The 21,369-nt window shown below is 43.7% G+C and overlaps 1 protein-coding gene and 1 long non-coding RNA gene across 3 annotated transcripts in view; one reads left to right on the forward strand and one right to left on the reverse strand.

Moving 5' to 3' along the window:
- Positions 1-2,610: 2,610 nt before the first annotated feature.
- Positions 2,611-11,991, reverse strand: LOC110209839 (uncharacterized). Its single transcript, XR_002324936.2, has 5 exons — positions 11,894-11,991; positions 11,175-11,255; positions 8,587-8,732; positions 3,912-8,308; positions 2,611-3,147 (listed from the first exon to the last, which is right to left on the reverse strand). It is a non-coding gene; the product is annotated as an uncharacterized LOC110209839 (long non-coding RNA).
- Positions 11,992-12,007: 16 nt separating this feature from the next.
- The window catches only part of INTU (inturned planar cell polarity protein), a 74,001-nt gene continuing 64,639 nt past the window's right edge, over positions 12,008-21,369 (forward strand). For both annotated transcript variants that reach the window (XM_020988570.2, XM_020988571.2), the window contains exon 1: positions 12,008-12,219. In XM_020988570.2, coding sequence (XP_020844229.1) covers positions 12,008-12,219 — 212 coding nt within the window. The remainder of the gene's footprint in view (positions 12,220-21,369) is intronic.

Here is a 21,369-nt window from a genome sequence, read left to right on the forward strand (position 1 = left end):
AAATGTAAGTTAGTCCTCATAACTTCCTAAAAGGGAAAGTCTGTACAAAACTAACACCCCAGTGGCTCCTGCAGTCTTCAGAGACCAGAAGAAGGAAGTTGTTCTCTGAAGAGGGGGCGGAGCAGACATCAGTGCACAGGGGGCCCCCTGCAAGATTTCCTTTGTTGTCCCAGATCATAAATGCTTGCCAACTGAAAACGCCTGCAACCCCACATTTGGGGGCAACATCTGGGAATTTGGTCATCTATAGAAGTATATTTTCCAGAAAACTAAAGCTCACCTCTTCACCCCACTTAAGGTTTTCGCGCTTAAAAAAAAAAGTAGTTTTAACAGCTTTGGGGAAAATCGTCCTTCGTACAAGATATGGAATAGAATGTAACTTTTTCTTGATGACTCAGGGTTCTCATTACAGTCAGTTAATAAGCATTTATTAAGTGCCTATTATATGCCAGACAATGTGCTGAGAGCTAGATATCAAAGATGTAAGTGTACACATGTATATTATATATATGCATTTATTAAGTGCTTAATATGTGCCAGATACTGTGCTAAGTCCCAACATATATGCATACACACATATAAATTATTATTCTATTACTTTCATATCTGCAAAGCACCATCTCATTTACATTACCTTATTTAATCCTCATAACAACCTTGTGAGGTGTGTGTGGCAAGCATGCCCTGGGCTCACCACCCTACAACCAGTGCCTGTATTTCTCCTTCAAGGGGCTAGGGGTGCTCCTAAGGGGTTGGGTAGCATGACCATTCCAGATGCCTTCCTACTGTTAGCCATCAATGACTAGCATCTCATTTCCATTCAATTAATTAATTAATTTCATCAATTAAAATCAATCTGCTTTTATGAAGGGATAGTTACCTTGAAGATGTAATGAGAACAGAAGTATGAACATTTCCCCCCAACACCCCAAGCTAAGTGTGAGCTTAGTTTCTTTATAGCTTTGATCCCATCAAGTTCATGTCCAAAAACATTATTACCAGATGATTCACAGCTACCACTGAACTGCATTCTGAAGATCTGTTCTTACTCCTTGGGTCATGCGTGCTGGGTTGGCTGCAAAAATCAGCATTAACTCACTCACCTGGATTCCCCAGGCTCGTGGACAGCCTGAACTTTAGACACTCAAAAGCTTGTGGCCTCCAGATCAATCTTGGTTCTTCAACCATAGTCAGTCAAAGAGGTTACCATTCACTGTATGGTTAGCAGACTGAAACCAGTTACAGAATGTCTACACCTACTCCAAAGTCTCTCTAAGATACTTCCACCAATCTCCTGGAAGCAGCTTCGTTAACCTCTTGCACCTGGAGAAAGACATCAGGTGAGCAGGCTAGAGCACATTGGTGCAGTATTTGCCAATTCCCCATCCTATGTGTAGGAAGCAAGCCCGTGGGGTAGGGGTAATTACCCCCGTTTTATAGATAAGGAAACTAAAGGTCAGAGAGACTAGTAATGTGCCCAATTAGCTAATAAGAAGTTAACAAAAAAAAATGTATTTGTGGTAAAGAATGATTCTTTGGCTAGGGAGGAGGAGAATACAGGGGAAAATTTAGGAAATGTAAAAGAAAAAAAATATATATATAAATCTCTCTTTTTAAAGAGATTTTTAAAAGCGTTTTCCCCTTCTAATTTGCTTCTTCTTAGTGACTATGGACTGGTTAACCAGATAAGGAAGTTTTTTAGTATTGTGTATATGAGAGTAAATTAGATTCTCAAATGAGGGCCTGAGGGGATCTGATTTGAGTAACATATCCTAGCTTTGTTGTCCTGTCCATATCTTTGGCTGTTCAAAAGCCTTTTTAAATATTTCCGGGCTGTCTGCTGTATTTCAGAAAGTTAAAACTGCTAAATAAGTGAGGTATTCATTACAGACCTTTTTTTTAAATAAATAATTACAGAGAGCATTCTGAAAATTGGAAGGAAATGATTACTACATTGTTCTTCTTAATCCCAATTTTTAAAAAATGTCATGGGATAAGACCAATCCTTTTTTGTTCAGTCATTTTTCAGTCCTGTCCCCATTTCATGACCCCATTTAGGGTGTTCTTGGCAAATACTGGTGTGGTTTGCCATTTCCTTCTCCAGCTCATTTTACTGATGAAGAAACTAAGGCAAACAGGGCTAAGTGAGTTGCCCAGGGTCACATAGCTAATAAGTGTCTAAAGTCATATTAATTAGATCCTGAGAGACCTTAATAATATGCATTTTATATTCTTCTTTATTACAAAATGAAAATTACCTCTGGTGACCCTGGTCTCACTAATTTACTATTGGTAGTCTCTCTTACTACCAGGGAAAGACTCTTTGGACTTGCTAAAGATAATAAATACTTAATTATGCTTATCTGGTGTATTTTATGTCAGAATTGTATTGTTTGCCTAACTTAGATTGTAATCCATGGAAGTAAGGAACTTAGGTTTCAGTCAGTTCCGATGAGCACATTTCTGGGCCTCTGAAGAAGAGGTAGAGACTTCTTATGTTGTGGAAAATGGAAGATGAGCCTTGCTCGGTATAAATCTTTTAGACCCTTTTCTACTTGCTAACTGTACAGAGGTGAATAATCTTTAAAGAAAAACAAAAGAGAAAATATATTTTTTATTTAAAGTATTTAAATACATTTTTATTTTTCCTTCTTTTTAAGGACTCATAAATATTAAGATATAGCTAGCTTGAACATTATACATGTAGTAGGAAGCCTTATTAGCTAATTCTTCATAATGAAAAACAAATTAAAAAATAATTTCTTGTGAAGTTTTTTTTTTCAAGACACATTTGTGTTAGAAGGTCAAATAAGGCCTTTTCCATCACTTAGCAAACTAACAGTGGAAATGGTTAATTCCAGGAAATTTAACATAATGGATGGAAACATCTGATATAAAGGACTAGGTCTTATAAGAAACTCTTCATGTGTTATTCCTTGCTTTAAGGGTGATAGAATTGTTGTTGTTTGTCCTTCGTTCTTGAAGAGGACCAATGACATCAGGAAGGTGATGTCTATACTTGCAAGTAAGTTGGATTTAAGTGAGGCAGGGCTGTACAAAGTCACCAGCCTCACTCTCCCCTCTGGAACCATCTGGCTTCTCTGGAGCCATCTTGGCAAGATTTAGATCAGGACGACTGCACGTGGCCTCAGATCAAAAACAAAAAGAGTGAATGCACAACCTTGAATATGAAATTAGAGCAATTATTAGGAGTTATTCTGCCCAATTATATGACAGTACAGCTGACAATCTAAGTGAATCAGATGAATATTTAAAAAAATATAAACTGCCCAGATTAACAGAAGGGGGATAGAAAATGAGTATGACTGTGATATACAAGAAGGGAATATCTTTGTTATGTACTTTTATTAAATTTCTAATTTCTAAAAAATTTTCTCCAAAGATTCTTTTAGCAGAGGGAAGAAGTACTTGAAACATTTGCTGTTACAAAGGAGGTCTTGAATAACTTAGCTATTATGGTTATAAATAGCATATATAGTTATGGTTACCCTATTCAACCCCCTTATTTTATAGATGAGCAAACTGAGACCCAGAGAGTTTGGGTGACTCGTCCAAGATCACACATTTTAGAAAGGATGTCAATAAGAGAACATTCAGAGGAGAGTAATCAAGAATGTCTTTGTCTTCAAATGATAGATATAAAAGAGGCACTTACCACTATTTTTAAGGAACACACCCAAAGTCATACAAATAGTGTCATAGGATCTGAACTCAGGCCCTCTGGTTGCAAATCTAGCACCCTTTTGAACTTTTTTTTCAATTACTAAGTATGTATTTTCTCTCTCCCAACTCCACTTTCCCCAGATGATTAAAAAAACCCTCATAACAAATAAACATGGTCAAGCCAAATGAATTCCCTTATTTGCCACGTCCAAAAACATATGGCTTACTCTGCATCTTGAACCCGTCACTTCTCTTTCTAGAGGTGGACAGTATGCTTCATCATTAGTACTCTGGAATCACGGTTGGCCACTACATCAGTCAGAGTTCTTAAGTCTTTCAAAGATGTTTTATGGTGTTGTTATAATACACTTTATTGTCATGGTTCTGCTCACTTCATTCTGCATCATTTCATACAAGTCTTCTGAGCTTTCTCTGAAATCGTCTCCATCATTTCTTTTTTTTTCCATCATTTCTTATAGTGCAACAATATCCCATTACATTCGCATGCCACAATTTGCTCAGCCATTTCCCCATGGATGGAATCCAGTACCATGCAGAGTTCTTCTTGAGGTGCCATTTGAACCCATGTGAGTCCCCTGAAGTGGGCAGTACACATCAGATTTGATTAGTCTCGGGAGTTTCTCTAACTCACCTAGATTCATACTCTGGAAAGACAGCAGACCTCTCTAATGTTAATGGTTGATTGACAGCAGGTAGACAGAAAGCACCACTACTCATCTCCTCTCCTCTGACCCATACTGAACAATCTCTCTTCTGCCAGCCACTCTTGGGGTTCACATCTTCCTTCCTTGGAACATAAGCAACTTGATCCTCTTCACAGCACCCAGCATGTTCCTCTACCAGAATAACTCCCTATCCATGATATAACTCCCTGTGTCCAATGTCTTTTCTTCTCTTTCTGTTTCTTGTTATATTGTACCCTCAATATCTTCAAAACCCTTTTCTCTCTTTTACTACCTCAAAGCCATTCTTCCAATTTTAAAGGAACACTTAAGCCTGCCTGATAACCTGGAGAGGGGAAGAAAACTTCTGTTTACCTACTCTTCTAAGCCAAGTGGTCTGAACAACAAGCCATGGAAAAAAGACAAACATGCTGCATCCTCTGTAGGTGACTACAAAATTCCCCTTGCCCTCCAAACTTGCAAGAAGTGAGATCCTCTATTCTCAGTCTTCTTTTTTGTTGGTAGTTGTTATAGGCCACAAGAGACATAAAGTTCAAAAGTAAGCTCATGCTTGAAGTCTTTCCAGATTGGCAGAGTCAGAGCTTACAACCCTTGTGACCCCAAGGTCACCTCCATACCACCATGAAGCAGTGGAAGAGAACTGATTTAATAAATAAATAGATTATCAGTTAATAAATATGCGAATGAATGAATGAACAAATGGCTAAAAAGTTAAGTAAATAAATATGAAAATGAATGAATGGATAGATAAATGAAAAGAAAGAGGGGGAAGGGGAGGGAAGAAAGAAGGAAAGCAAGAAAGAAAGGAGGAAGGAGGGAGAGAAGAGAAAGAACGAAAGAAAAAGAAATGGAAGGAGAGAGGAAAGAAAAAGAAAGAATGAATAAAAGAAAAAAGACATTAGCTCCCTAGTAATAGTCTAGAGGTACTATAACTAATCATGATTTCTTTTAATTATGAAAGATCTTCCAAGTAGCCAAAGACTAACATTAAGCCAGATTTTAGCAGTGGACCAGTACAGATTTCTGTTTCACCTCTTCATCCTTTCTTTCGTATTTTATGTTCATTCATGCATTCATTCACAAACATTTATTAAGTATGTATTTTGTGTAGATTACTGTGCTAGGTACTGTGGGAAATCAAAAGTTTATAAAATAGCTAGACCCTGCCCTCCTGGAACTCATAAGATGAGCAGAAGGATATAATACAAATACAGAAATCATGTATTATTTTGTAGTGCACTGTACTGTATTGCTCTTAGCATCAGAGAACAGTAAAACAAAGTGCTGTGTGCAGACTGCTATGTGGAGAAGATCATTATTGACCAGAAATCATCAGGGAAGGGTTAGGGGAGGAAATATCCTTTGAGTTGATCTTTACAGGATGGGTGTCAGTTTCCTCATCTGGGCCAAAAGCATGCCCCCTAAGTCACCAATGAAAGTGTCAAGCAGTCTCCTAGCCTAGGTCTCTAAATTACCCTCCATTTCTAAATCTATGATCTCGCAACTTAGAGGTCAATTTCTGTAAAGCAAGAAATGAGGACTAAAATCAGATTGCAAAGGACTGAGGACATTGTGAAGAGATAAGCAGTGGAGCCGGGGGTATAGACAACTTTTTCGAAAAGATTAGCAGTGAAGGGGACAAGAAAGATGGACCAATGGCTTAGGCATCTCAGAAAGGTCAAGGGAAGGCCTTTTGAGGATTGGGGATGGGTGAACAAATAGCTAAAAAGCTAAGTAAATAAATATGAACATGAGCGAATGGATAAATAAATAGAAGGAAGGAAGGAAGGAAGGAAGGAAGGAAGGAAGGAAGGAAGGAAGGAAGGGAGGAAGGAAGGGAGGAAGGGAGAAAGGAGAAAGAAAGGAGAAAGGGAGAAAGAAAGAAAGAAAGAAAGAAAGAAAGAAAGAAAGAAAGAAAGAAAGAAAGAAAGAAAGGAAGGAAGGAAGGAAGGAAGGAAGGAAGGAAGGAAGGAAGGAAGGAAGGAAGGAAGGAAGGAAGGAAGGAAGAAAGAAAGAAAGAAAGAAAGAAAGAAAGAAAGAAAGAAAGAAAGAAAGAAAGAAAGAAAAGGTTTTTAAGCAGATGGGAAGAAGCCAGCAAAAAGGGAGAGACTGAAGGTACATAAGGGGAAAGGAATGACTCCTGGTGCCAGCTCATGGCGGACACAAGAGGGGATGAGATCAAGGACACGTGTCATGTGACAGGCCTGATTTAGGCCCATCCGGTGCTTCTAGTGTGAGTTGGAATGAAACAGACACACAGACCACCTAATACTTAACAAAAGGGAGTACAGTTAGCTAGAACATGGAAAGGATTGTCAGCAAGAACACAGCATCAATTCAGTCGGAGCCCTTTGTCGCCTCTGTGTTGGCCACGCTGGGTCTGACAGTCAGAAACCTGGGAGAAGAACCCCTGACCCTCTTCTTCTGGCTCTTGTACTTAGACCATCAGGAAGCTATGTCAGTGGTTTGAGCATTAGTGCCCTAGGCCTATTAAGGTTCAAGGATGGTTCCTAGGATATTGTTCTCAACAGAGAAAGGATTAGGTTTAATGAAGAGCAGAGGCAAAGCATATGTAAAGACCAGCAGAGGCAATGAACTTGTCTCCAGGGCAGAAATTGCTTCTCTACCTTTTCTCTATGACCTTATTTGCAAAAATCAACAGGAAAACCTTAGAGTTTAAAAAAAATTAGAGAACTCTGAACCTTAGACTTATCTGGTAATTATTGGGCAAACGACCATCACCTAGGTAGGGCCTAGCCTAGAGAGATGAATGTAGTAGATGGTCACCATAAGTTAGAGTGAGGTCTCTTAATGAAAAGATCCAGCCTTGACTCAGGAAGAGTGGCCAAAGGGAAAGGCTAAACTCCCCAGTGCCACTTGGAGGAGGAGTCCAGAGGGGGTGCTACATGTGTTTGCCTCCAGGACTAAATGAAGACTCCCCGGCTAGGCATTTAAAGCCTTCCCAGTCTAACCGCACAGATACTCTACAAGCCAGCCACACAGACCCATTTGCTGTCCCTGAGAAGACATTCCTGTCTCTGGGACTTTGCCCAGGCTGCCCGCCATGTCTGGGTTGCACTCCCTCCTCACCTTTGATTCTTAGAATTAGTCTAAAGTCAATTCTTCCTGCATTGCCATCTTTCCTGATCCCCACCAGCTGCTAGCACCTCCTCCATTAGTAACAGCAATCACAAGTCCCAAGGCTGTAAAGTACTTCGCACAGTGCCTGGCACACAGTAAGCACTCTATAAATATTAGCTATTGTTACTACTTTGTGCTTCTCTCCCCAGTGCCTGGAACAGCATCTGGCACGTAGCAGGTGCTTAATAAATGTTTATTGATTGACAGGGGAAGAAGGAGGCTGTTTCTTCACTATTTTATCCACTATGATTTAAAACTCCCTCTGGGAGAGATCAGTCTGCTCTTAGCAAGCCGTTTTGAAGTGTCTATTTTAGAAGCAAAATACACATAAAACTGGACTGCCCTTTTCAAGTGCCGGCAGCGTGTACATCTGTGGATAGAACTGTCTGTCGCCAACACCCAGCAAGCTGTGCTGGCCGCACGCGGGGTTTCTGAGTGATGCTCAAACTCCCACCTCCTACCAGGGCTATAAAGAGCAGCTTTCCCTGACCCACATGGAGTGAATTCTTTGCAGCTGGAATACGACAGGGCACCTCATTTTCATTCACATATCTATAGCACTCTGACATCTACAAAGCACCTTCCTCCTTGATGCAAGCCTCAGAGATTAACCAGTGCATTTATTATTCTTCCCATTTTGCAGATGAGAAAACTGAGGGTCACACAGGGTTAGGTGAGGTGTTTATTCAGCTAGAGGGTCAGGCCCTTCAACTCTTTGTTCAAAGACCTTGAAGCAGAGTGGAAGGGATGAGGACGAAGAGGCTGCCACCTTGGGATGCCTGAACAGAAAAAGAAAACAGAGTCAATGACTGAATCTTAGAAGTCAAGAGCTGAAAGGGTCCTTAGGTATCATCTAATCCAGGAGTTCTTAACCTGGGGTTTTAACTTTTTAAATATCGTTAATTGTATTTGAATCTAATTAGGCTGTTTCCTTTGTATGATCTTATGTATTTTATGAATTTAAAAACACAGTTCTGAGAAGGGGTCCATAGGCTTCCCTGGACTGCCAAAGGGGCCCATGGCACCCAAAAGACTAAGAACCCCTGATTCTACTCACCTGAGGAATCTGGACAGGACTGCAGCCAGTTATTATTCCGTAGTACGACAGTTAGAGACTCTGAATCCAGGCCAAGTCACTTCTCTCTTCTGGGCCTTGTTTTTCTAATCTGTAAAATGGGAGAGTGGGAAGAGAGTCCCAGAGCTCTGGGGAATTGAAAAGACCATTTAGTCCAGTCCTTACCCACTGAAAACCTCCCTAATTAATGGCCATCCCGTAGTGACTCACTCTTCCCTGAGGCAGTTCATTCTATTCTGGGAGAGATATTAGATTTTTTTTTCCAGTTAATCGTTTCTTTCCTTCTGAGCAGTGTAAACACCTACATCATCATCATCATCACCATCATCATCAATAGTTAACCTTTATATAGCACCCAGGGCAACTAAGTGGTACAGTGGATAGAGCACCAGGCCTCCAGTCAGGAGCATCTGAGGTCAAATCCAGCCTCAGACACTTACTAGCTGTGTGACCCTGGGCAAGTCACTTAGCCCCATTTGCCTCAGTTTCCTCATCTATCAAAGGAGCTAGAGAAGGAAATGGCAAACCACTCCAGTACCTTTGCCAAGAAAACCCCAAAAGGGGCCATGAAGAATCAGACACAACTGAAAATGACTAAACAAAAAAAAAATAGCACTTACCATATGCCAGGTACTATACTAAGGATTTTAAAATAGTGTCTTATTTGATCCTCACAACAACCTTGTGAGGTTGCGAGCAAAAAGCCTTGAAAATGAAGGCAATTTGCATTTGAACACCAGCTCTCACCTCACCTCTCTACCTCAACTTCCTCATCTGTAAAATAAGGGGATTATTCATGAGAACCACTGAAGTCACGTGTAGCTCTAAATATATGACCCTGTTGGTGTGACGTTGATCAGCTCCCCTAACCACCCATCAAAATAATCCCCACAATCCACTTTATGAAATTACAGGATATTAGTCTTCGAATGGTCACTCGTATATGAAAAATCAGGACATGAGGCTGAGGATTTGAGTGTAATAAATGGAGCAAAGCCTTTTAGGTGGAGGTATAAACTTAATGCACATCAAATCATTCACTCCATAGAAAAACCCTTTGAGTATAATGAATGTATAGAAATTTTCAGCATGAGGTTATCACTTATCTCACATTGGAAAGAAATCCTTTGAATGTGATGAGTACAGGAAAGCCTTCTGTGACAAATGTCTCCTCACTGTACATCAGAGAACACTGGAGAGAAATTCTGAGTTTATTGAATTTGGGGAGGTCTTCACGTGGAAGAGTTAGTTTAATCAGCCCACGAGCTCAGGATGAGGAGGGGGAACTCTTTGAATGTAATCACTGAGAAAGTCTTCCACTAAAAGGAGGCGGCTTTGGAGTCAAGGGACTTTTGTTCAAATTATGACTCTCACTACCTGTGTGACTTGGGTAGGTCACAAATTCCCTGGGCCTCAGTTTACTCATCTGTAAAATGAGAGGGTTGGGCTCCATGGCCTTTGAGCCCCCCTCCAGGTCAAAATCTATGATCTGATGCTTGTCGGAGACAATGGACTGGCTACTGGGTGCCGACTGCTTTGATAGTATGTCTTTCTTTGTCTATTCATTGACTTGGGTGAACAGCAAAGATTGAGACTTTTAAAACTGAGAAATGGACCCTTGAGTCAATTGAAGAGTTAATCAACTCTTCTGGAATCAGCAATAGAGGAAGGACTGAGCTCTTGGGCTGTCTCTTTTTTTTTTTTTTGGCTAGGCAATGGGGTCAAGTGACTTGCCTGAGCCCCACCCTTTCTAGCCTCCTAGGCACCTGATCTGGGGCTCAGGGAAGGCAGGCCTTAGAGCTTCCTATTTGTCCAAGGGTAAGGGTTCTAATTCATTCGGAAAGCTCCCAGCAGTGTCCCAGGCAAGGCCTTCTGCTGAGCCGGAGGCTGGAGATGGTGCAGACCAAAGCCAACCCCTAGGGCCACATGGCCAGCAGAGGAAGGGCCCAGCGGAGGGGCAGTACAGGGAAAGCAGGAGAGACAACATTCCCTACGTGTGCTCGTGCATTCGATCTGTACTTGGGTAGTGTGTATACTTGTGTGGACGTGTGCCCTAAATTATCATAAATCTTACTCTGCTATTCCAGGAAATGCCTTTGTTTCATCCTAACTGGATGATCATTGAGACGTAAACCCACTGGGTGGGAACTGTAATCCTAGGTGTATCTTGAACCTGGCACAATCATCCTCTGAGGAACCTGCCTTGTGAGAGTGCAAGTCAAGGGAAGGGGGCCCCCCGGGGTACCCCACTATGATCCCACTCCTGGGTTTGGGAGGGAAAAGTCAAGAGGACAGATTGGAAACAGAGCAATCTCCACAGGAGAGACTGTAACCTCTCCCTAACATCCGGACTAACAAACACCCTCTACCGTGCAAATCCTATGGTCCTAGGCTGTGAACAGCAGGCCCACGGTCAAACAGCTAACAGGTGACCTAGCAGCTGAGAAGTCTGTTTACTTGGTGCCTATTGTATTCCTATGCATGTGCGAGTACATGTTACCTCTCTGTCTCCCCAATAAGACAGAAGCTCTTTGAAAGCAGGGACTGTTCTGTCTTTGTACACCACTCACCTAGCACACAGTAAGCACTCAATAAATGACTGCCGAGCTGAAGGGGCAAGTCCAGGAACTTCTGACTACGTCATAAGGTGCCTGTAAGGAAAGCCAGCACTTTGTAAATGGTAAAGTGACATAGAAATGTGAGCAGTTATCCTTGATGATGAAGATGACTGTCCACTGTCTGTTCTACTACCCCACCATGCTAGCCTGCTCTCTGCAGCTCAGGCATCCAGGAGCACTGGCACTCGTGGACCATAAGCTCCGGATCAGACTAGATGGTCTCGGAGGGCACTTTCAAGCCCAAACTGGCCGGTCACTTGTCCGAAGCCCCGTTCTTTCTCAGAATGTGCTAAGAACGTCGGGGAGACAAAGGGCAGAGGGCGGGGGGAGAAAGGAGCACCATCCCCGGTGTCCCTCCGAAGGGGCTACCCTTTCTTGGTTTTCCCCTTCTAGTCCAAACCCCTCATTTTACAGATGAGGAAAGTGAGGCACTGCCAGGTAAAGGGACTTGCCCAAGGTCACACGGGTTTTAAGTAGCAGAGTCAGAAAATGAATCTAGATCTCTCCTGACTTCCAACTGTGCCTCTTCAACTGCATCACATTGCCTCCTTCCCCTACTCCCTTCTCTTCCTCTCCCTCCTCTCCCCCTCTCCTTGTCCCCGTCTACCTTCCCCCTCCCCCTCCTCCCTTCCCTCCAGCCCTCTCTCCTCTCCCCTCTTTCCCTCCAGAACCTGGAAGCTTCGCCGTCTCCTAGGCGACCTCACAGCAGCCAATAGAAACAGCTGGCTGTGCCCACGTGGCCCGGGGCCCCGCCCTCAGCCCGTTCTCGGCCTGGGTTCCCAGAAATGTCGGGCGGGAGCACCTCCGCGGCCCGTCCTGACGGGCTGCACGGGCAGGCCGCGCCGTTGCCCGCGGGGAGTACGGAGGATGGGGCGGCCGCGGCCCGGGTAGGGGGCGCTCCCGCCCCGCCGGAGGTGGAGGAAGCCGAGAGCGGGGAGAGCGGCGACGGCGGGAGCCGAGGCTCGTCGTACTTCTCCGGCAGCGGCAGCGACGATGAGTAAGAGTCGCGAAGACGGTCGTTTCTGTGCGTCCGCTGCGCGCCCTGAGGAGGACCACGTGATGGGGGCGGGACTGGGGGGAGCAGCACCTTCCGAGTGCTTCTCGGGCGGCCGTTCAGCCAGCCTCGGCCGTGGGTGGTCTGGGAGGGGGAGGAGCTCACATCGAGCCCATTTTACATCTGAGCATACTGAGGTCCAGAGTGAGATGACTCCCCAAGCTCATGCAGGGAGGGGAGGGTCAGCGTTCGAACTCAGATCCTCCACCCCCCCCCAAGCCGGCGTCGTTCCACCTTGTATGCCTCCCTCGAGATGCGATCATGTTCACCGTAGTGGGCCCTGACAGCCGACCCCTCCCCTGGAATTGCAAGGACTTAAATTTCAGTAATTTCTTAATCCGCGATTGCTGCCCTGCATGCATTGACTAAGTGCGCATGTGCGCGGCTCCCTAGCTCTACCCTAAGTTTCCAGCGCAGGGTCTAGATTTGGACCTGGAAGGGACCCCGTGACCTTCAGTCCCCGCCCCCGGGGAGCTCCATCCAGTGGGAGGCATCCCCTGTCATTTACATAAATAGAATGTCAATGTCACGGAGTCAGCGGTGACGTGCAGCATTCCGTGACTCACCCAACAAGGCCCTGCTGTGTGTGGAGCAGGGTGCCAGGGGCTTGGGGAGGGGGAGACGAAGCTTAATGGTGCTCACAATCTTGTAGGAGGGAGGTAAGGAAGCTATTGTGGACAACACTGCAAACAGTATCATGTGATGAGTGATTGGAAAGGCAAGACTTTCACAGAAAAGGGAATTTTAAGGTCTCAAGAGAATTTAGTGCGGCCCATACTGAGCAGGAGATCTCTCCACAGCCCAGTCTCCATGGCTTGTCACCCCACCGCTTTCAATAGATAAACGCGAAGTCTTTCTGGGGAGGACATCAGGGTAACTTCCTAGATACAAGAAGGGGAGGGGTGGATAAAGACAACGATTGTTCTGAGAGAGATTGGGGGTGGAGTTAATGGTCTGCTTGCTCAGTAAATTGGTAGGGTGATGTGTCACCCAAAACATGCAGATTTGGGCTGCATTAAATGGGGCACAGCTTCCAGGAGTGGGAGGTAATGGCCCCATTGTCTGCCCAGGTCAGAGCTTCCTCTTCATTCCTGGAGGCCATGATTGATCAATTGAAAAGTGCCCAGAGGAGGGCAGCCAGGATGGGGAAGGCCCTGTTGGCCGTCAAGGGACTGGGAATGGTCAGCCTAGTGAAGAGGGCATGCTAGTATCTTCAGTTATTTGAAGGGCTGCCGTATGGTGGAGAAGGAATTAGACTCACTTCTGTGGGTCCCAGAGGGCAGAACCACGAGCAGAGGGTGAAGTTCCACAGAGGCCAGGTTAGTCCTGAAGTCAGGAAAAGCTTCCAGACAATTAGAGTGGCCCCAGAGTGGAGTGGACTGCCCAGGAAGGTAGTGAGTTCCCCTGCTTGAAAGTCCTCAGGCCATGGCTGGACATACTTGTAAGGGATGGGCAGTTTCATATTAGCCCCAGGGTCAGGAGGACCTGGATTCAAATCCTACTGCTGACTTATTGGTCCAGTGTGACCCTGGCCAAGTCCCTTACCCTCCCATGGTTCCAGGCATTTCTCTAAGTTGATGAATTGTAGATCTGTATTGGCAATGTGAGTGTCCTTACTGAGTCCTTTTACCAGTGAAATCACAGGGCCTGTTTAAACCACTTCTCCTTGAGATCATGCACTTTTTCTGGCTCTTTTTCATGCACTGATTGGTTTGGGGCTTTTGTATTCTGACCACTTACATAAAAAAGGCATTTACTAAATCCTTGTTGCATTGACTTGAATATGAAATTATTTTAAATTTTGTAGTAGTTGATTTGACAATCATTTTAATTTTGAAATTAACAATTGAAACAATTGAAAATTGGGGCTTTGGTTTCTGGCTGTCATGTCTTCTAATGGCTTTAGGACCAAAGGTCTTCAGAAGATCCGCCTCTTGTCCAAAACCCCCATTTTACAGATGGGGAGTCTGAGGCTTGTAGAAGCTAGGGCACTTGCCAGTGGGTGTATAGGGAATAAGTAATAAAAGCAGTATTTGAACCCAGGTCCTCTGGCCCATTGTACCACACTGAGACCTTTTAAAACCCTCACCTCTAGGAAAAAAAGCATAAGGGAGCAGGTGATACCTGGCCATTGAACTTGCCCCTGCCCTGTTTTTATCACCATGCCAGTTGTCACTGCGGCCCAGAAATTCCAATTACTGTCATTTGCAGCCTCACCTAAGTGGCCTTACATTGTGGCTTACTAGATTTTTGGACAGAGGGAGTCCAGCTCTGACACCTTGCCCAGATTTCTCAGGACACTGGAACTGTCTGCATCCCAGGAGATAGGCATGTCTCTAGAATTTGTTAGAACATCCTTTTCTCTTCTTTTTCATCACTGCCAGTTGGCAGGGTGCAACATGAAACCTGAGTTTTAACTGTGCAAATATATTTCTCTTCCTGTCAGTGATTGGGAATGGGTTCTCATGTAGTCATTTATAGTTTGAAATTCTCCTTTTGAAAACTATTCATATCCTTTGATTACTTATCTGTTGGGGAATGGTTCTTGATGTCCTGAATTTGTGTGAATTCCCATTATGTTGAACATCAGGCTTTTCTTGGTGATAACTAGTAAAAATGTTGTTTCCCCTCTACCATTTCACTTCTCGTTTAGTCCTTGATTTTATCATGCAAACCATTTCCGATTTTATGCAGTCAGAACTGTCTTTCTGTCTCTTCTGATTTCCTCCATCCTTGTTTGGATAAAAGTTCTTCCCCTGGTCCTCACAGTGAAAGGTACAGGGCCTAAGTCTACTCTCTACCCGACTGCTTTCTGGTTTTATCAGCAGTTCCTATCAACAAAGGACTTTCGCCTCCAGGAATTGAGGTGCTTTGGTTTGCCAAAGCCCTGGATGACCATGCTGATGGATTTGGTTTCTGGCCTTTCTAGTCTGCTCCACCAGTTGACTCTTCTGCATTTTAATCAGGCCCATGAAATGTGGACGGTGACTGCCCAATAACATCACTGGACTCTCCCACTTCTTAAAGGTCCAAATCAAGGCATGGTTTGGTTTCTTTATTGCAAACTAAGTGGAAGAGTGGACGAATCAGCCTTCCCCTTCACTTTTAAGAGTGCGTCAGTGTGTCGTTAGTGACATCTGGATTAAAGCTCAGAGGACTGAGTCTGTTGATACTACGATCAGTTCTCAGAGCTTTTGAAGGGTAGGCAGGCACGTGATGGCTAGATCGCTAAATATCTGTGCCAGATTTATACAATAACAAACTAACCCAGCGTGTAACAACAATAACAATAAATCCTGACATTTACATACTGTTGTAAGGTTTGCAAAGCAAGCATCACCTTTGATCCTCAGAGCAACCTTGTGAGGTAGGGGCTATAATTATCCCCATTTCATAATTGAAGAAACCAAAGCTGAGAAGGATTAAGCATCTCCTTTTTTTGAGGGGGAGTGAAGCAATGGGGTTAAGTGACTTGCCTAGGGTCACACAGCTAGTAAGTGTTATGTGACTGAGGCCAGATTTGAACTCATGTCCTCCTGAATCCAGGGCCGGTGCTGTATCCACTGCACCACCTAACTGCCCCTAAGAATTAAGCATCTTGCCCATGTCCACAAATCTAATGTCTGAGACAGGATTCAAACTCGGTTTTTCTGACTCTAAGTCCAGCGCTCTGCCTGGCACCCAGGGAGCGGAAAAGGCCGACGTCAAAGCTGAAGGCACGGTGGACAAGGTTTGTGATCTGAGGGAAATAATTCACCGGATTTTAACACCTACAATAAGGGATGTCAGCAGGGAAATGCATGAGTGAAAAAGAGGGTGTCAGGCAGTCAATCAATTAGCAAGCAATTATTAAGCACCTATTGCATGCCAGTCAATATGCTAGGCACTAAGGGATACAAAGACACAAAAATGAAACAATTCCTGCTTTCAGGGAGCCTCTAATCCATCAGGGGAGACAACATATACATATATAAGTATGTGCAAAATAAATACATACAGTGTGGACATGAGGTAGAGATGGAGGGCAGTTGTAGAAGGGGGGATGAGGAAAGGCTTTGTCATGAAGAAAGTGGAACATACTGGGAGGTGGGAGGTGAGGAGGAAGTGCATTCCAGGTAGCAGGGACAGCCGGTGCAAAGGCCTGGAGATGAGAGATGAACTGCTCTGTGTACATAATACAGAGAAGTCCAGTCTGGTTGTGTTATTCACTAAGGGAAATGATGTATAATGAGGCTGGAAAGCTAGATTAAGATCAGGTTCTACAGGGCTTTAAAAACAAACAGGGAGTTATAGTTTATGTTCGAGGCAATGGGGAACCACTCGAGCTTATTGACATAGTCAGATTTTCACTCATGTAAAGTCACGTTGACAGCATGGAACATGGATTGGGGGGTGGAAGAGACCTGGGACAGGCAGACCGTTGCAGCTGTCTACGTGAGAGCCGGTGAGCGCCTGAACTAAGACGTGGGCTGTATGAGTAGAGAGAAGGGGGTCAGTTGGCACAAGCGTTGTGAAGGTGGAGATTCCTAGATATGGCGACTGATTGGAGTGAGAAGTTGAGGTGATACCGAAGTTGTGGATCTGAGAGCCTAGAAAAGTAGCATGGCTCCCATGGAAGCAGAGATGTTGATAGAGGGGAAGAAAGGAGGATCGGTTTTGTCCATGTTGAGTTTGAGATGCTTTGGGGACATCCATTTGGAAATGTCCTGTAGGCGGTTGATAAAATGGGCCTGGAGCTCAGACTTAGGATGGATATGTGAATCTGAGTCGTCTACATACTAATTAAAACTTAGAGAACTGACAGGGTCACCGAGAGAAGTGGGCCTAGGACAGACCCTTGGATCGTATCCACAGTAGGGGGTTTTGTAAGGGAAGCTTCTTGGGACTGTGCCATGAAGCAAGGAACTCTTGGGAGGCACAGATAATTCTATCAGGAATATATCTTCATTTACACAGAGAGCCAACAGGCAGAGTCTCTCTGGTTATGAGAGAATAGGCTTTTTTACATAAAAAGAAAATAAGTAAAATCATGAGCAGTAGAAAACTACTGTTTAAAAATAGCTATGCGTCACGAAATTGCTAGCCCGATAAAAATGTGTTGGGTAAGCAGAATCTTCCTGGGACATTTATGGTCAGCTCTGGGCATCCTTTTCAGTTTTAGTGGTACGGCAAGGACAGGGCCACCCCTGACTATGAGCTTACTATGGATTGGAAGCCAGCTAAGGGGACACAAAAGGTGGGAGTGGTCAGACAGGTAGGAGAACGAGGAGAGAAGGGGGCCTGAGAAACCCAGAGAAGCAAGAGTATCCAGGAGGAGCGGGTCAGCATGGAGTTCAGGAAGGATGGGAACTGAGAGAAAGAGCATTGGATTTGGTCATTAAGAGATTATTATTGAGCTCAATGATCTTAGAAAGGCATGGAAAGACATATACATGTGTCTCTGTGTGTGTGTATATATACATGCATATATATATACATATATATATATATATATATATATATTTATACATATGGTAAAGAGTGAAATGAGCAGAACCAAGAGAACATTGTATACGGTAACAGCAATAGTTTCAAGAATGACTTTGGGTAAATAATTTATTTTGTCTATTATAAAATACACAAACTAAAAATAAAGGACAGATAAAAAAAGATGCTATCTGCATCCAGAGAAAGAAGTGATAGTTAGAAGTATGTGTAGAATAATTTTACAGATATGTATATATATATATATATATATATATATATATATGTGTGTGTGTGTATGTATACATACACACACACATATGTACAGTGATGTGTCTGATGGTAGCCATATCTAGAGCAGAATAGGAGGGAAGAAAAAAAGGGGGGAAAGAAATTTACATGAAAACTTTATATTTTATTTATATTTAATATATTAATTATATAATTATATAATAATTAACTATATATTTCTATATATTTAAAAGAAATAGCAAGTTGTATGTAATAGATTTGTAGTTTCACGTGCAATCCATCTTTTTCTGTTATACTGTGTTATGGAGATGCTTGTCTTATTCCATAAAAGTATAATAAGTCTTAAAAAGAGAGAGATTCTTACAGCTATCAGAGACTGACTCTGGAGAGAGCAGTTTCAAAAGAACTGGAAACCAGAATTCAAAGATTTTGGAGTGAGTGAAAAGAGAAGGAGAGAAAAGAATTGTAGACAGCTAGGATTTTGACTGAGAAAGGGAAGATAGAGGACCACAACTTGAGGGGATGGTGGGCTTAGTGAAGGCATTTTTTAAGGGTAGAACTGACTTGGGACCATTTGAGAGCAATGGAGAAGGAACTAATAGAGAGAGAAAGATAGAAGATGGGGGAGGGGCACGATTGAGGGGAAAATCAGCCGAAGAAAATAGGAGATAGGATTGAAGGCATATGGAGAGATTTGACGTTGGCCAGAAGAAGGGCCACTCTTGTCAAAGAAAAAAATCACAGAGAATCATGTTTCCAGCTTAGATCAAAAAGCATCAACGTAGACTGGCCCTTCTGTGGCTCGCTCCCCAGTTTCAGGTCACAAATCCCACCCGAGGAGGGGCCCTGTGTCTCAGGGCAGTGGTCCAGGGTCTTGGGCTGTGCAGTGAGAAGGAAGAAAATACACAACCAAGCAACAGTTGTGTGGTTCAGATCCCAAGCATCTTCAGTGCCAGCCTCCAGCTCGGACCAAAGCCTCTGGTGGACTAACCGGGGCAGGAATCCCAGAACAAAGGGAAGCCTGCCCTTAAGGATACCCCAGGATAACTGTTATATTCTAACGTGCAGGGCTGATTTGCGTGTCCCCTCAGAACTCAGTCATCATCAAGGTCATAGAGGAAATCTAATGAGACAGGTGGCCGAGGAGGGGGCTTGTTACATTTTGATCATCTTAGAGGAAGAGAGGAAAGGGTAGAATAGGATGGGAGAAGTCATCTCACACAATCCAAGTATACGAGAAATGTGTGGGTACAAGGACCTCACTCTCCTCCGGGCTAGTCTAGAGGGGAAAATACGTGTGGTTGGATACAGAAATATGTTTCACTCAGCAGGAAAATAGGAGAGAGTGGGGAGAATAAAAAGGAGGACAGAGTAAGGAAGGGATTAGTCCTAAGCAAAACAGACTCTAAGCAAGGATGTACAGAAATGTTTATGGAAAGAAATCTGTGGTGGCACAAACCAAGAAACTGGGGTGGGGTTGGGGGGGTGCTCACCAGTTGGGAGGGGTTTGGGTTAAAGGGGATGGGAGTACGGGACAGGTAAATCGGGGTGGGGATGGGGACAGAGAAGGGGTTTGAATGATCATGCTGGGGGTTCACTGAGGGGGGCATGTTTGGAGAGGGAGAGTCTCAGCCCTTGAGGGATGACTTCAGGTACACTGTGGACGTTCACAGAAGTCTTTCTTTGTTGCTATACGTCACCATCTTCCTGTGGCTCTTTAATTTTCTGTAATTTTTAAATGGAATTTTATTTTATATTCAAACAAAGATCCTTCTCTCCCTCCCCCTGCTTTCCCCCTACATTGAGAAAACAAGAAAAAATAACACCCCTATTGTCAACATGTGTAGTCAAGCAAAACACGCAAGTGTTTTAGACCAGGGAGGGGCTAGTCCTGGTGTGTTCTGTTATGATCGGATCAAATCTAGCTGACTCAGTGGATAACACAGCACTGCACTTGGAATCAGAAAGACCTGAGTTCAAACCCAGCCTTACACACTTACTAACTGTGTGACTCTGGGCAAGCCAACTTAACTGCTATCAGCCTCAGTTTCCTCATCTGCAAAATGGGGATGAGAACCGCACCTCCCTCCCGGGGTTGTTTCAAGAATACAATGAGATAATATTTGTAAAGCGCTTTGCAAACCTTGCCTCACTATATAAATGCTAGCTACCTTAGAATATCGTGTTTGGTTCTGGGCTCTGGATTTTGGGAGGACATTGATAAACGGAAGTGTGTCCATGTGGTGAATGGCCTCAAGATTGTGCTGTATGAGGACTGGTCGAGCCAGCCTGGGAAAGAGAAGTGTTGGGAGGGTAGGATATCGGTCTTCAGGCTGTCAGGGAGAAGAAGGGTTAGGTTTGTTTTGCCTGGCCCAGGAGGGCAGAACTATGACAAATGAGTAGAAGCTGCAGAGCAGCGAATTTAGGCTTGATATAAAGAAAATTTCACAATGAGAGCTGTCCCAAGGCTGAGCTCCCTGTGGCGGGGAGTGGGTTTGCCTTCCTGAAGGGGTCCCACTCCAGGCTGGAGGAATTCTTGTCCAGGTGCTGATTGTGGTCGGGTGTGGGCTAGCCTGACGTCGTCACTGGGCCTCCCCTCCTCCCACTGAGAATCTGTGGCTGAAGATTTGTTGATGATGACAAGGGGAAACAGAAGGACTCTTTGGCCTTGGAAGGTTGGAATTTAGCATTCTGACTGCATCGAAAAAAACTGGTCTCTTGACGGCTGCGCCAGTCTGTGGTTGGCAAATACAGCTCAGCTGCTACTTTCTCTCATTTCTTTAACAGAGTTTTAAAGAAAAATTCTGACTTTTCTGTTCAGGCTTGAGTAGAATTGCTAATGGCTGATGCAGAAAGTAGCTATATTTTCTGCCTGGTTGAATGATCAGAATACAAATTACACCATTATGTGCCCTCCTATTATTGCTCATGTTTCTGAGAGGATTCTGCCTGGATGATTTTACTATATCGAGTTTTTATTAAAGGGAAAGCGGCTTGTAAATTGTGCTTCGGGTAAATTGATTTCATCTTAAATTGATGCTATAAAATCGTGATTTTCTTCCTGTATTTCTAGAAGTTATGGTTTTTCATTGCTTCACTTCTCAGAAAGATATTTTGATTCACATGATGAATTAGGAAACGTGTGGTTTACTGTCTTCCTACCATCATCTACGAGAGTTGTCTAACAAATTAGAGGTCTTGTTTTTCTGAATGCAAACCGGCTCACGGAACCATAGATTGAAAGTTGGAAGGGACGTTGGAAGGCGTCCAGTTCAACCACCACGTTTTAGGGATGAGGAAAGCAGGGTTCCGAGAGGATTTACATGATGGGATGCTTTTTTAAGGCTCGAAAAGCGCATTATGTGCTCATTGGATCCT

This window comes from Phascolarctos cinereus, unplaced genomic scaffold (assembly GCF_003287225.1).
Source record: "Phascolarctos cinereus isolate Bilbo 61053 unplaced genomic scaffold, phaCin_HiC Scaffold_9;HRSCAF=440, whole genome shotgun sequence".
NCBI classification, from domain to species: domain Eukaryota; kingdom Metazoa; phylum Chordata; class Mammalia; order Diprotodontia; family Phascolarctidae; genus Phascolarctos; species Phascolarctos cinereus.